Source organism: Schistocerca piceifrons, chromosome 9 (genome assembly GCF_021461385.2).
Source record: "Schistocerca piceifrons isolate TAMUIC-IGC-003096 chromosome 9, iqSchPice1.1, whole genome shotgun sequence".
NCBI classification, from domain to species: Eukaryota; Metazoa; Arthropoda; class Insecta; order Orthoptera; family Acrididae; genus Schistocerca; species Schistocerca piceifrons.
Window position 1 is genome coordinate 97,298,328 of NC_060146.1, and position 13,965 is coordinate 97,312,292.

Genomic DNA, 13,965 nt, shown 5'->3' on the forward strand with positions numbered 1-13,965 from the left:
TGATGCTGTAAACAGATCATGGATTCATCCGAAAAAATGACGTTTTGCCATTCGTGCAGCCAGATTCGTCGTTGAGTACACGATCGCAGGCGCTCCTGTCTTTGATGCAGCGTCAAGGGTAACCGCAGCCATGGTCTCCGAGCTGATAGTCCATGCGGCTGCAAACGTCGTCGAACTACTCGTGCAGATGGCTGTTGTCTTGCAAACGTCCCCATCTGTTGACTCAGGGATCGAGACGTGGCTGTACGATCCGTTACAGCCATGCGGATAAGACGCCTGTCATCTCGACTGATAGTGATACGAGGCCGTTGCGATCCAGCACGGCGTTCCGTATTACCCTCCTGATCCCACCGATTTCATATTCTGCTAACAGTCATTGTATCTCGATCAACGGGAGCAGCAATGTCGCGATACGATAAACCGTAATCGCGATAGGCTACAATCCGACGTATATCAAAGTCGGAAACGTCATGGTACGCATTTCTCTTCCTTACATGAGGCATCGCAACAACGTTTCACCAGGCAACGCCGGTCAACTGCTGTTTTTTGTATGAGAAATCGTTTGGAAACTTCGCTCATGTCAGCAGGTTGTAGGTGTCGCCACCGGCGCCAGCCTTGTGTGAACGCTCTGATAAGGTAATCATTTGCATATCACAGCATCTTCTTCCTGTCGTTAAATTTCGCGTCTGTAGCACGTCATCTTCATGGTGTAGCAATTTAAATGGCCAGTAGTGTAATCTGCTCTTTGTCAAAGTCGCTTGTCTCAATGGAATTTCCCATTTGCAACTCCTATCGTCGCTAGCGTATTTCCACTTCCACGTGTCCTCTGCTTACATACTTTTGCTACCGCATCACGAGCCCGCAACCCCACCAGGCGGTATCCAATGTCACAGTGGACCGACAAGAACCTTTAGATGTACTTAAGTCGTACTATGATCTTTCGTCGGTGTCTGCAGCTTCTATCGAGAACCGGGCTGTAGAAGGATGCAAGAAAGACTGCGAAATAATACAAACTACGAAAAATTGTACCAGTGATAGGATGTTGTGTGAGGTCGTTTCCTGACACTACTGACACCACTTGACCCAAGAAACGGCCAGCGAGAGCTGCGTGCCGAGAGAGCACACAGGGACTACAGCCAGTTCTGCCCTGGAACCGAGATGGCGGTAGCCCCAAACGCCACGCATTCCGGACACCGAGTTGTGATGTGGACGTGTGACAAACAACCCAGAGCCTGCACGGGTGGCGCCACTAGGCCAACCAGATGACTCAACACAAAAATTAGGTGACGTCTATGTCCGTGCACATCGGGAGAGACTGCTTTCATGCCAAACACACTGGCGCCATCCAACGTGTCATTTCTGTCCAGCCACTTGTGACTCGTTTCCCACAACAACAAAGACTGAATTTATATATCCTAGAATACAAAAAATTGATTATCCTGCACTAGAAGCAGATATATAACACCAAACAATTATGTTTCAGTGACCTTCCATCCTTGGCCAGTTTTTCAACCTCCACGAGTTTCAGCCACTGTGCAGCAATGGCTGCCTGTAGCAAGTCTTTTTCCTTTATGTTGGTACTTTAATGACCCATGAGGACAAGGGCCAGGCAACGGATAAACATGGTCTGTCAACACCTGGTGTTGTTTACAAACGTTGCATACTATAAAACAAAAGAGGGGAGGCAATTGCCCGCATCTCGTGGTCGTGCGGTAGCGTTCTCGCTTCCGACGCCCGGGTTCCCGGGTTCGATTACCGGCGGGGTCAGGGATTTTCTCTGCCTCGTGATGGCTGGGTGTTGTGTGCTGTCCTTAGGTTAGTTAGGTTTAAGTAGTTCTAAGTTCTAGGGGACTGATGACCATAGATGTTAAGTCCCATAGTGCTCAGAGCCATTTGAACCATTTGGGAGGCAATTTGCCACGCGGGATTAGGCGAGCGGACTAGGGCGCTGCAGTCGTGGACTGTGCGGCTGGTCGCGGTGGAGGTTCGAGTCCTCCCTCGGGCATGGGTGTGTGTGTTTGTCCTTAGGATACTTAAGCTTAGGTAGTGTGTAGGCTTAGGGACTGATGACCTTAGCAGACCTTAGCAGTTAAGTACCATAAGATTTCATACACATTTGAACATTTTTGAAGGAAATTTACACACACACATTAGGAAGATAATAAACTCTCTCAAGAATAAAAGCTCACATGCAGTTGATGGCATTTCCAGCAGGATAATAAAAGCTTGTTCCCAAGAAATAAATGGGATTCTTAGCCACATATGTAATAGCTCTCTGAAGCAGTGTATTTCCCCAGATAGACTGACGTATGCCATTGTTAAACCACTGCATAAAAAGACGATACGTCTGATGTCAACAACTACAGCCCAATCTCTCTCCTGACTCCCCTATCCAAAATTCTTGAAAAAGTAATGCATAGTAGAGTAGCTTCACACCTTTGTAAAAATAAAGTTTTAACAACAAGTCAGTTTGGTTTCCAGAAGGGTTTTTCAACGGAAAATGCTATAGATACTTTCACTGATGAAATATTAAATGCTCTGAGTAACCGGAAGTCACCCATTGGAATTTTTTGTGATCTATAAAGGGCTTTCGATTGTGTAAATCATGGAATACTTCTAGATAAGCTTAAGTACTGTGGTATGAATGGGGCAGTGCTCAAATGGTTTAAATCATACCTAACTGGAAGAGTGCAGAAAGTTGAAATAAACGGTTCACATAATATGCAAAAAACTGGTGAATTCTCAAACTGGGGAACAATCAAGAATGGGGTGCCACAAGGTTCGGTCTTATGTCCTTTGCTGTTCTTAATATGTATTAATGACTTGCCATTCTATATTCACGATGATGCAAAGCTGATACTTTTTGCCAATGATACAAGTATAGCTACCACACCTGACAGACAAGAATTAACTGGTCAAATTGTAAATGATGTTTTTCAGAAAATCATTAAGTGGTTCTCTGCAAATGGGCTCTCATTAAACTTTGACAAAACACAGTATATACAGTTCCACGCAGTAAATGGAATGACACCATTAATAAATATAGACTTTGATCAGAAATCGGCAGCTAAGATAGAATATTCAAAATTTCTAGGTGTATGCATTGCTGACGGGTTGAACTGGAAAAAAACACACTGAGGATCTGCTGAAACGTTTGAGGTCAGCTACTTATGCTATTAGGGTCATTGCAAATTTTGGCGATATACATCTGAGTAAATTAGCTTACCACGCCTATTTTCATTCTGTGCTTTCGTATGGCATTATATTCTGGGGTAACTTATCACTGAGTAAAAGAGTGTTCATTGCACAAAAGCGTGTAACCAGAATAATTGCTGGAGCTCATCCAAGACCATCCTGCAGACACTTATTTAAAGAGCTAGAAATCTTCAATGTAGCCTCACAATATATATATTCACTTATGAAATTTGTTATTAACAATCCAAACGAATTCAAAAGTAATAGCAGTGTACATGGCTACAACACCAGGAGAAAGGATGATCTTCACTACTCAAGGTTAAATCTATCTTTGGCTCAGAAGGGGGTAAATTATGCTGCCACAAAAGTCTTTGGTCACTTACTTAATAGCATAAAAAGTCTGACAGATAGCCATATAGCATTTAAAAGGAAATTAAAAGAATTTCTTAATGGCAACTCCTTCTACTCATTAGATGAATTTTTGGATATACTAAGTGGGTAATTTCCCAAACCCCCAAAAAAAAAAATAATTACAAATATTGAGTGTCATGCAACATTTTGTCTAATGTAATATCTTGTATAGACACCTTTTATTAACCTCACACGTTCCACATCATTACGAAGTGTCGTATTCATGATCTATGGAACAAGTACTAATGTAATCTAATCTAATCTAATGGTGAATTGAGAAATATACATGGTTATTCAAAGGTTGACATTTAATCTTCAAGCTGAATGCTACTGACTCTGTGAACGCAAAGAAGTATGTAGAGATCGACTGAAACAAGTACTTTACTGTTAAGAGTCTCCCCTCTGCCTTATTGGAAAATGCAATAAAATGGTGTGTGATTTATTGTCTGTAACTACTGGCTGACGCCCCCGTAATTCATACTGTGAATATGAAAAACGTGGACACGTTGCGACGGAACTCACCTCATGCGAGAGACTTCAGCGTCAGCAGGTGGTGGAGTGGGGCAGGCTGGTGGTGCAGCTGCCACGGGAGTACAGCTTTGCTCGCTGGAGGTGCCGGCCGCCGTCGCCCTGCTGTCTTCAGTGGCTGGAGTGCTGGACCGAGGGAGAAACCGTGTTAGTGAGGAGGCCAGGGGGCACCTCACTACAGGCACTACTGCTAAGGGATTGTCATTCTTAACAATGGAACACACGCTGCCGGCGACTGTACTGTGACCACAAAGGTGAATCCCTTACCATCGAGCTAATCAGTTCACACACCTCTTCTCCTCAGATTCTCACAACAATCCGTTGCATACCAAAAATACATGTTGTATAAAACAATATGCAAATGAGAGGTACATACAAGGGCCAACAGTTATCGTGGAGCGATATAACTACTGTACAGCACAATTTGAATGCATAAAAACAACAATAAAACAGAAACTAGAACTCGCACAAACTTTAAATAAACTGATTGGGCACTGTAGTCACTGAATGATGTTCCCAGCTCGTGTGTCACGGTCCGGCTGTAAAGCCACAGGTGCAAAACGAGGAGAGCATCGTTTGAACTAGTGGGGAGGACGTTCAGAGAAGCAAGGGGTACAAAATTTGCGATATTATGAAGCCATTCCAGTAAACCATTTAATTGCTGTAAAAATTAATATCACAGAAATTGAAACATTTCCCAGTGCCTGTATTTGATTCATATTAGCCAACGAGTACCCTCAATGAACAGGCCAATGTTGAATATCATTTGACTGCAAAGTTTAAGTGTCTGAGTAAGATCAGTAAAGAAAACAGAGACAACGCATATATACATTTACGCTTTGCAATGGGTATAGAGAGCAGATATTGTCGTCATTGGTACCATAACGTCTACCCACTCCTGTGTGCTAGTTATGTTTCCTCTGTGTCTAACAGTATTCCCAAAAATAAGTCACATAATGTACTACCTGATGTTTTCGCATGTCCACAACTGCAGCACCATTAAGTGGACTACACTTGCCAGTATAGACTCAGCATTTGCATCCACATGTCCACACTTCAGCACCTGACTTGCTGCTCTTGACACATCTACTTGGACTTGCTAACCAACCTAAAACCATATTACTCCTAATATTTGTTATTATTAGACTTCAAATGAATTAAATATGGCATAATATTGTGCACTCACTGACTTCAGTCATCAATATAAATATATGCAGTCGTACATCTACACTCTGTGTTATATACATACAACACTGTCCATTAATATGACCACCTGTCAAAACACTGAATAGGGTAAATAACCGCATGGGCAACTGCGAGATATGCAGGAAGAGAACCAATGACGTTCTGATAGGCTCCAAGAGGCATGTGCTGTCATGCCAAGGTCATCTGTGCTGGGTTTCTCATTTGAAAATCCGTGGTACAGACTGTTTGATCAAAGTGGTCCCGTACATTCTCGTTTGGTTTGAAATCCGCTAGTTTCGTGGCGTGGGGATTACAGGCCACCCACCCTGATGCTCTTCACACCATGTACATGTATTGCGAGCTGTGTGACAGGTTGCATTATCCTACTGGTAGATGCAGTGATGACGAGGAAAAAAAAACTGCTTGTAGGGATGGACATGGTCTCCTAGGACAGATGCATACTTGTGCCGATCCTTTGTGCCTTCCAGAATGACGAGTTCAGCCAGTGAGTGCAACGGAAACATTCTCCGAAATGGCCACCTGTCGCCATTCAGTGTACACCTAGTTCTGGTGCTCCCATGCAATTTCCATCCTTCGTCACTGAAGAAAAGCAGGACCATATGTACCAACATTCACTGAATGGTCGTTAAATAAACACTGTTCATATCCCCTCAGTTCATCTGGGCAGTCAACTGCTCAATGGCTGCATATCTGTCAGCTCATACACGTCTCTGCAGCCATCATTCACCACTCTTATCCATGGCACGCAATGCACAACAGTTGTCTTGGCACCGGTTTTGGGTGGCGCCAATTTGCCACGCAGGTTGTGCTTTAACCAGGACGGTGAAATGTTTATTTTCATTTGTAAATAAATTTCAGTCCCAAAACTGAAATAATTTATGTAAACCTACGTCAGAAACGTCGTATTTTTGTATGAATTCCGCGTATTGTCTTATAATGTCAAATTGCAATTAATTCTTAAATGGGAGAGAGCATACAGATGTCAAAACTAGCGAAAGAGAGCAATTGTATCTTATAATTCATAATAATGCAGCAAATGCAGCGCAAGCGGCGTCAACAACCAAATTTGATGCGACCGGTCGCACCGGAAAGGAGTGCAGTGAAGTCTCTTGAACATTTTCCCCCGCAAGAGACTTCTAGAGAAGTAAGAGACTGAGGAAGAGTGACAGTGGAGTTGCCTTCAGTTGTCTATTTGTATATAAACACGAGCGGAGTCTGGATCGGTCTCTCTCGATATCTCTCTCTCTCCTGAGGCCCGCTCTCTTCCGGTGTCTCCGCTCTTGTCGATCGCTCTAAATGATCGCTCTCTCGAATGGTTTTGTGGTAGGCAGCTGTTCTTGAAAGATATTTTCAAGGTGTGTAAAGTACTTATCTATGTAAAAGGTATAGTCAGCATATGAACAAATGTTTCATTTCAACAAGATTAACCTTGCTGCCAACTTTCCTATGTCTCAGTTGGGAGAACTGCGAGACTGTGGTACATATCGTTTGCTATCATATCATTCTTTTTACTTGGCTGCTTCTTTTAATTAATGGCACTCCAGTTAATTTCCTCTCATCAAAATGTATTTTTCCATTACCAGTAAAGAGTACCACTCAGAATAGAGAAAACTTTGCTTTTTGGAAATAATAACTCGACAGCACTCATGTTGTTGTTGTTGTTGTGGTCTTCAGTCCTTAGACTGGTTTGATGCAGCTCTCCATGCTACTCTAACGTGTGCAAGCTTCTTCATCTCCCAGTACCTACTGCAGCCTACATCCTTCTGAATCTGCTTAGTGTATTCATCTCTTGGTCTCCCTCTACGGTCTTTACACTCCATGCTGCCATCCAGTACAAAATTGGTGAACCCTTGATGCCTCAGAACATGTCCTACCAACTGATTGCTTCTTCTAGTCAAGTTGTGCCACAAACTCCTCTTCTTCCCAATTCTATTCAATACCTCCTCATTAGTTATGTGATCTACCCATCTAATTGATTGGCGACTCCATGGAGTATTCTGAGCACCACAACTGGAAGGAGAAAGAGCATTGGTCGTATTTTTTTGTTTATTATCCGCAAAATCGATTTTCGGTCACTTAGTGACCATCCTCAGTGCTGTAATATACAATTAAAATTGGTAGCACTGGTATCAACAAGCTTAGAGCGATCACATCTAATCTTCAGCATTCTTCTGTAGCACCACATTTCGAAAGCTTCTATTCTCTTCTTGTCCAAACTATTTATCGTCCACGTTTCACTTCCATACATGGCCACACTCCATACAAATACTTTCAGAAACGACTTCCTGACACTTAAATCAATACTCGACGTTAACACATTTATCTTCTTCAGAAACGCTTTCCTTGCCATTGCCAGTCTACATTTTATATCCTCTCTACTTCGACCATCATCAGTTATTTTGCTCCCCAAATAGCAAACCTCCTTTACTACTTTAAGTGTCTCATTTTCTAATCTAATTCCCTCAGCAGCACCCGACTTAATTCGACTACATTCCATTATCCACGTTTTGCTTTTGTTGATATTCATCTATTACCCTCCTTTCAAGACACTGTCCATTCCGTTCAACTGCTCTTCCAAGTCCTTTTACTGTCTCTGACAGAACTACGATGTCATCGGCGAACGTCAAAATTTTTATTTCATCTCCATGGATTTTAATTCCTACTCCGAATTTTTCTTTTGTTTGCTTTACTGCTTGCTCAATATACAGATTGAACAGCATCGGGTAGAGGCCACAACCGTGTCTCACTCCCTTCCCAACCACTGCTTCCCTTTCAAGTCCATCGACTCTTATAACTGCCATCTGCTTTCTGTACAAATTGTAAATAGCCTTTCGCTCCCTAGATTTTACCCCTGACACCTTCAGAATTTGAAAGAGAGTATTCCAGTCAACATTGTTAAAAACTTTCTCTATGTCTACAAATTCTAGAACCGTATGTTTGCCTTTTCTTACTCTTTCTTCTAAGATAAGTCGTAGGGTCATTATTGCCTCACGTGTTCCAACGTTTCTACGGAATCCAAACTGATCTTCCCCGAGGTCGGCTTCTACCAGTTTTTCCATTCGTCTGTAAAGAATTCGCGTTAGTATTTTGCAGCTGTGACTTATTAAACTGATAGTTCGGTAGTTTTCACATCTGTCAACATCTGCTTTCTTTGGGATTGGAATTATTATATTCTTCTTCAAGTCTGAGGGAATTTCGCCTGTCTCATACATCTTGCTCACCATATGGTAGAGTTTTGTCAGGACTGGCTCTCCCAAGGCTGTCAGTAGTTCTAATGGAATGTTGTCTACTCCCGGGGCTTTGTTTCGACTCAGGTATTTCAGTGCTCTGTCAAACTCTTCACGCAGTATCATATCTCCCATTTCATTTTGATCTACTTACTCTACCATTTCCATAATATTGTCCTCAGGAACATCGCCCCTGTATAGACCCTCTATATACTCCTTCCACCTTTCTGCTTTCCCTTCTTTGCTTAGAACTGGGTTTCCATCTGAGCTCTTGATATTCATGCAAGTGGTTCTCTTTTCTCCGAAGGTCTCTTTAATTTTCCTGTAGGCAGTATTTATCTTACCCCTAGTGAGATAAGACTCTATATCCTTACATTTGTCCTCTAGCCATTCCTGCTTAGCCATTTTGCACTTCCTGTCGATCTCATTTTAGAGACGTTTGTATTCATTTTTGCCTGCTTCATTTAGTGCATTTTTGTATTTTCTCCTTTAATCCTGTCCGGGATATGCTGAACAAAAGAACAAATACTCCTGAAACCTCGCTACGTTTGTTATATGAGCCGTGACTTCTCGCGATGCTCTCGGCAGTTTAGTTACGCGCTTTGCAGCGTCCTGGTTGGCTAGCGCCCTCTGTGAAGGACGGCCACTGCATAAAAAAGGGGATACGTCCGATGTCAACAACTACCGCCCAATCTCTCTTCTGACTGCCTTATCCAAAATTCTTGAAAAAGTAATGTATTGTAGAGTAGCTTCACACCTTTGTAAAATAAAGTTTTAACAACATGTCAGTTTGGTTTCCAGAAGGGTTGTTCAACGGAAAATGCTATAGATACTTTCACAAATGAAATATTAAATGCTCTGAGTAACCGGAAGTCACCCATTGGGATTTTTTGTGATCTGTCAAAGGCTTTTGCTTGTGTAAATCATGGAATACTTCTAGATAAGCCCAAGTACTGTGGTATGAATGGGGCAGTGCTCAAGTGTTTTAAATCATACCTAACTGGAAGAGTGCAGAAAGTTGAAATAAACGGTTCACATAATATGCAAAAAACTGGTGATTTCTCAAACTGGGGAACAATCAAGAATGGGGTGCAGCAAGGTTCGGTCTTGGGTCCTCTGCTGTTCTTAATATACAGGGTGTCCCAGCTATCTTGTCCACCCAAAATGTCTCTGGAACAATAACAGCTATTGGAAAACGACTTTCACCGGTATCAATGTAGGGCTGGGGCCCATGAATGTACGTATTTGGAAACATTCTAAAACGAAAGCATATGTATTTTTCAACACAAACTTACGTTTTTTTAGTATACCTCCTGTATTTTTTCTTCAGCGATCCATAGCATGACAAAGCACATACACAATGGCGTTGATTGCTTCGCAATATTCCCATTACATCCCGAGATATTGAGAAGCTAAGTTGATGCTTGAAACACCCGACATGACACTGCTAGCGCACGTCCTGAGGTTCAGGCGTGAACCCCATGCTGCCCGTAATCGCGATGTGATTGACATGTGTAATCACACCTCCATACTTATCAAGAGGTCCGAAACGAATAATACGGTCTGCTGCGATTACGGGCAGAATGGGGTTCACGCCTGAGCCTCAGGACGTGGGCTAGCAGCGCATGTCGGGTGTTTCAAGTGTCAACTTCGCGTCTCAATATCTCGGGATGTAATGGGAATATTGCGATGCAATCAACGCCATTGTGTATGTGTTTTGTCATGCTATGGATTGCTGAAAAAACTAGGAGGTCCATTTAAAAAAACAAAGGTTTGTGTTGAAAAACACATATGCTTTCGTTTTAGAATGTTTCCAAATATGTACATTCATTGGCCCCAGCCCTACATTGATACCGGTGAAAGTCGTTTTCCAATAGCTGTTACTGTTCCAGAGATATTTTGGGTGGACAAGACAGCTGGGACACTCTGTATATTAATGACTTGCCATTCTATATTCACGAAGATGCAAAACTGGTACTTTTTGCCGATGATACAAGTATAGCTATTACACCCGACAGACAAATATTAACTGGTGAAATTGTAAATGATGTTTTTCAGAAAATCATTAAGTGGTTCTCTGGAAATGGGCTCTCATTAAACTTTGACAAAAAACAGTATATACAGTTTCATGCAGTAAATGGAATGACCCCATTAATAAATATAGACTTCGATCAGAAATTGGCAGCTAAGGTAGAATATTCTAGGTGTATGCATTGATGAGGGGTTGAACTGGAAAAAAACACACTGAGGATCTGCTGAAACGTTTGAGTTCAGCTACTTATGCTATTAGGGTCATTGCAAATTTTGGCGATATACATCTGAGTAAATTAGCTTACCACGCCTATTTTCATTCTGTGCTTTCGTATAGCATCATGTACTGGGGTAACTTATCACTGAGTAAAAGAGTGTTCAGTGCAAAAAAGCGTGTAATCAGAATAATTGCTGGAGCTCATCCAAGATCATCCTGCAGACACTTATTTAAAGAGCTAGAAATCTTCACTGTAACCTCACAATATGTATATATTCACTTATGAAATTTGTTATTAACGATCCGAATGAATTCAAAAGTAATAGCAGTGTACATGGCTTCAACACTAGGAGAAAGGATGATCTTCACTACTCAAGGTTAAATCTAACTTTGGCTCAGAAGGGGGTAAATTATGCTGCCACAAAAGTCTTTGGTCACTTACTTAATAGCATAAAAAGTCTGACAGATAGCCATATAGCATTTAAAAGGAAATTAAAAGAATTTCTTAATGGCAACTCCTTCTACTCATTAGATGAATTTTTGGATATACTAAGTGGGTAATTTCCCAAACCCCACAAAAAAAGGAAAATATTGAGTGTCATGTAATATTTTGTCTAATTTAAAATCTTGTGTAGACACCTTTTATTAACCTCACACGTTCCACATCATTACGAAGTGTCGTATTCATGATTTATGGAACAAGTACTAATGTAATCTAATCTAATCTAATGGTGAATTGAGAAATATACATGGTTATTCAAAGGTTGACATTTAATCTTCAAGCTGAATGCTACTGACTCTGTGAACGCAAAGAAGTATGTAGAGATCGACTGAAACAAGTACTTTACTGTTAAGAGTCTCCCCTCTGCCTTATTGGAAAATGCAATAAAATGGTGTGTGATTTATTGTCTGTAACTACTGGCTGACGCCCCCGTAATTCATACTGTGAATATGAAAAACGTGGACACGTTGCGACGGAACTCACCTCATGCGAGAGACTTCAGCGTCAGCAGGTGGTGGAGTGGGGCAGGCTGGTGGTGCAGCTGCCACGGGAGTACAGCTTTGCTCGCTGGAGGTGCCGGCCGCCGTCGCCCTGCTGTCTTCAGTGGCTGGAGTGCTGGACCGAGGGAGACACCGTGTTAGTGAGGAGGCCAGGGGGCACCTCACTACAGGCACTACTGCTAAGGGATTGTCATTCTTAACAATGGAACACACGCTGCCGGCGACTGTACTGTGACCACAAAGGTGAATCCCTTACCATCGAGCTAATCAGTTCACACACCTCTTCTCCTCAGATTCTCACAACAATCCGTTGCATACCAAAAATACATGTTGTATAAAACAATATGCAAATGAGAGGTACATACAAGGGCCAACAGTTATCGTGGAGCGATATAACTACTGTACAGCACAATTTGAATGCATAAAAACAACAATAAAACAGAAACTAGAACTCGCACAAACTTTAAATAAACTGATTGGGCACTGTAGTCACTGAATGATGTTCCCAGCTCGTGTGTCACGGTCGGGCTGTAAAGCCACAGGTGCAAAACGAGGAGAGCATCGTTTGAACTAGTGGGGAGGACGTTCAGAGAAGCAAGGGGTACAAAATTTGCGATATTATGAAGCCATTCCAGTAAACCATTTAATTGCTGTAAAAATTAATATCACAGAAATTGAAACATATCCCAGTGCCTGTATTTGATTCATATTAGCCAACGAGTACCCTCAATGAACAGGCCAATGTTGAATATCATTTGACTGCAAAGTTTAAGTGTCTGAGTAAGATCAGTAAAGAAAACAGAGACAACGCATATATACATTTACGCTTTGCAATGGGTATAGAGAGCAGATATTGTCGTCATTGGTACCATAACGTCTACCCACTCCTGTGTGCTAGTTATGTTTCCTCTGTGTCTAACAGTATTCCCAAAAATAAGTCACATAATGTACTACCTGATGTTTTCGCATGTCCACAACTGCAGCACCATTAAGTGGACTACACTTGCCAGTATAGACTCAACATTTGCATCCACATGTCCACACTTCAGCACCTGACTTGCTGCTCTTGACACATCTACTTGGACGTGCTAACCAACCTAATACCATATTACTCCTAATATTTGTTATTATTAGACTGCAAATGATTTAAATATGGCATAATATTGTGCATTCACTGACTTCAGTTATCAATATAAATATATGCAGTCGTACATCTACACTCAGATGGTTTCCGTGGCATTTACATCAGGCGAATTTGCCCACCGAGGCATCAACGTGGTTTCACTATACTGTTCCTCAAACCACTGCAGCGCTAATCTGGCTCCGAGACACGGACGATTATACTACTGAAAGATGAAGTCGCCGTCGCGGGAGACAGCAAGCACGAAGGGATGCAGGTGGTTCGCAGCTGTCGGCGCACCCTCGAGTACTACCACAGTTCCCATGCAAGTTCAGGAGAACGTCTCCCGTAGCATAATTTTTTTTTTTTTTTGTCGTCAGTCTACTGACTGGCTTGATACGGCCCGCCACGAATTCCTTTCCTGTGCTAACCTCTTCATCTCAGAGTAGCACTTGCAACCTACGTCCTCAATTATTTGCTTGACGTATTCCAATCTCTCTCTTCCTCTACAGTTTTTGCCCTCTACAGCTCCCTCTACTACCATGGAAGTCATTCCCTCATGTCTTAGCAGATGTCCTATCATCCTGTCCCTTCTCCTTATCAGTGTTTTCCACATATTCCTTTCCTCTCCGATTCTGCGTAGAACCTCCTTATTCCTTACCTTATCAGTCCACCTAATTTTCAACATTCGTCTATAGCACCACATCTCAAATGCTTCGATTCTCTTCTGTTCCGGTTTTCCCATAGTCCATGTTTCACTACCATGCAATGCTATACTCAAGATGTACATCCTCAGAAATTTCTTCCTCAAATTAAGGCCGGTATTTGATATTAGTAGACTTCTCTTGGCCACAAATGCCTTTTTTGCCATAACGAGTCTGCTTTTGATGTTCTCCTTGTTCCGTCCGTCATTGGTTATTTTACTGCCTAGGTAGCAGAAGTCGTTAACTTCATTGACTTCGTGACCATCAATCCTGATGTTAAGTTTCTCGCTGTTTTCATTTCTACTACTTCACATTACCTTCGTC

The 13,965-nt window shown here is 42.1% G+C and overlaps 1 protein-coding gene across 1 annotated transcript in view; it reads right to left on the minus strand.

Annotated features, from left to right (window-relative positions):
* Nucleotides 1–13,965, minus strand: part of LOC124717276 (poly [ADP-ribose] polymerase tankyrase-1-like) — a 93,957-nt gene that overhangs the window by 26,180 nt on the left and 53,812 nt on the right. The window contains exons 5-6 of the mRNA XM_047244090.1: nt 11,801–11,932; nt 4,129–4,260 (exon numbers count right to left, since the gene is read on the minus strand). Of these exons, the coding sequence (XP_047100046.1) occupies nt 4,129–4,260; nt 11,801–11,932 (264 nt within the window). The remainder of the gene's footprint in view (nt 1–4,128; nt 4,261–11,800; nt 11,933–13,965) is intronic.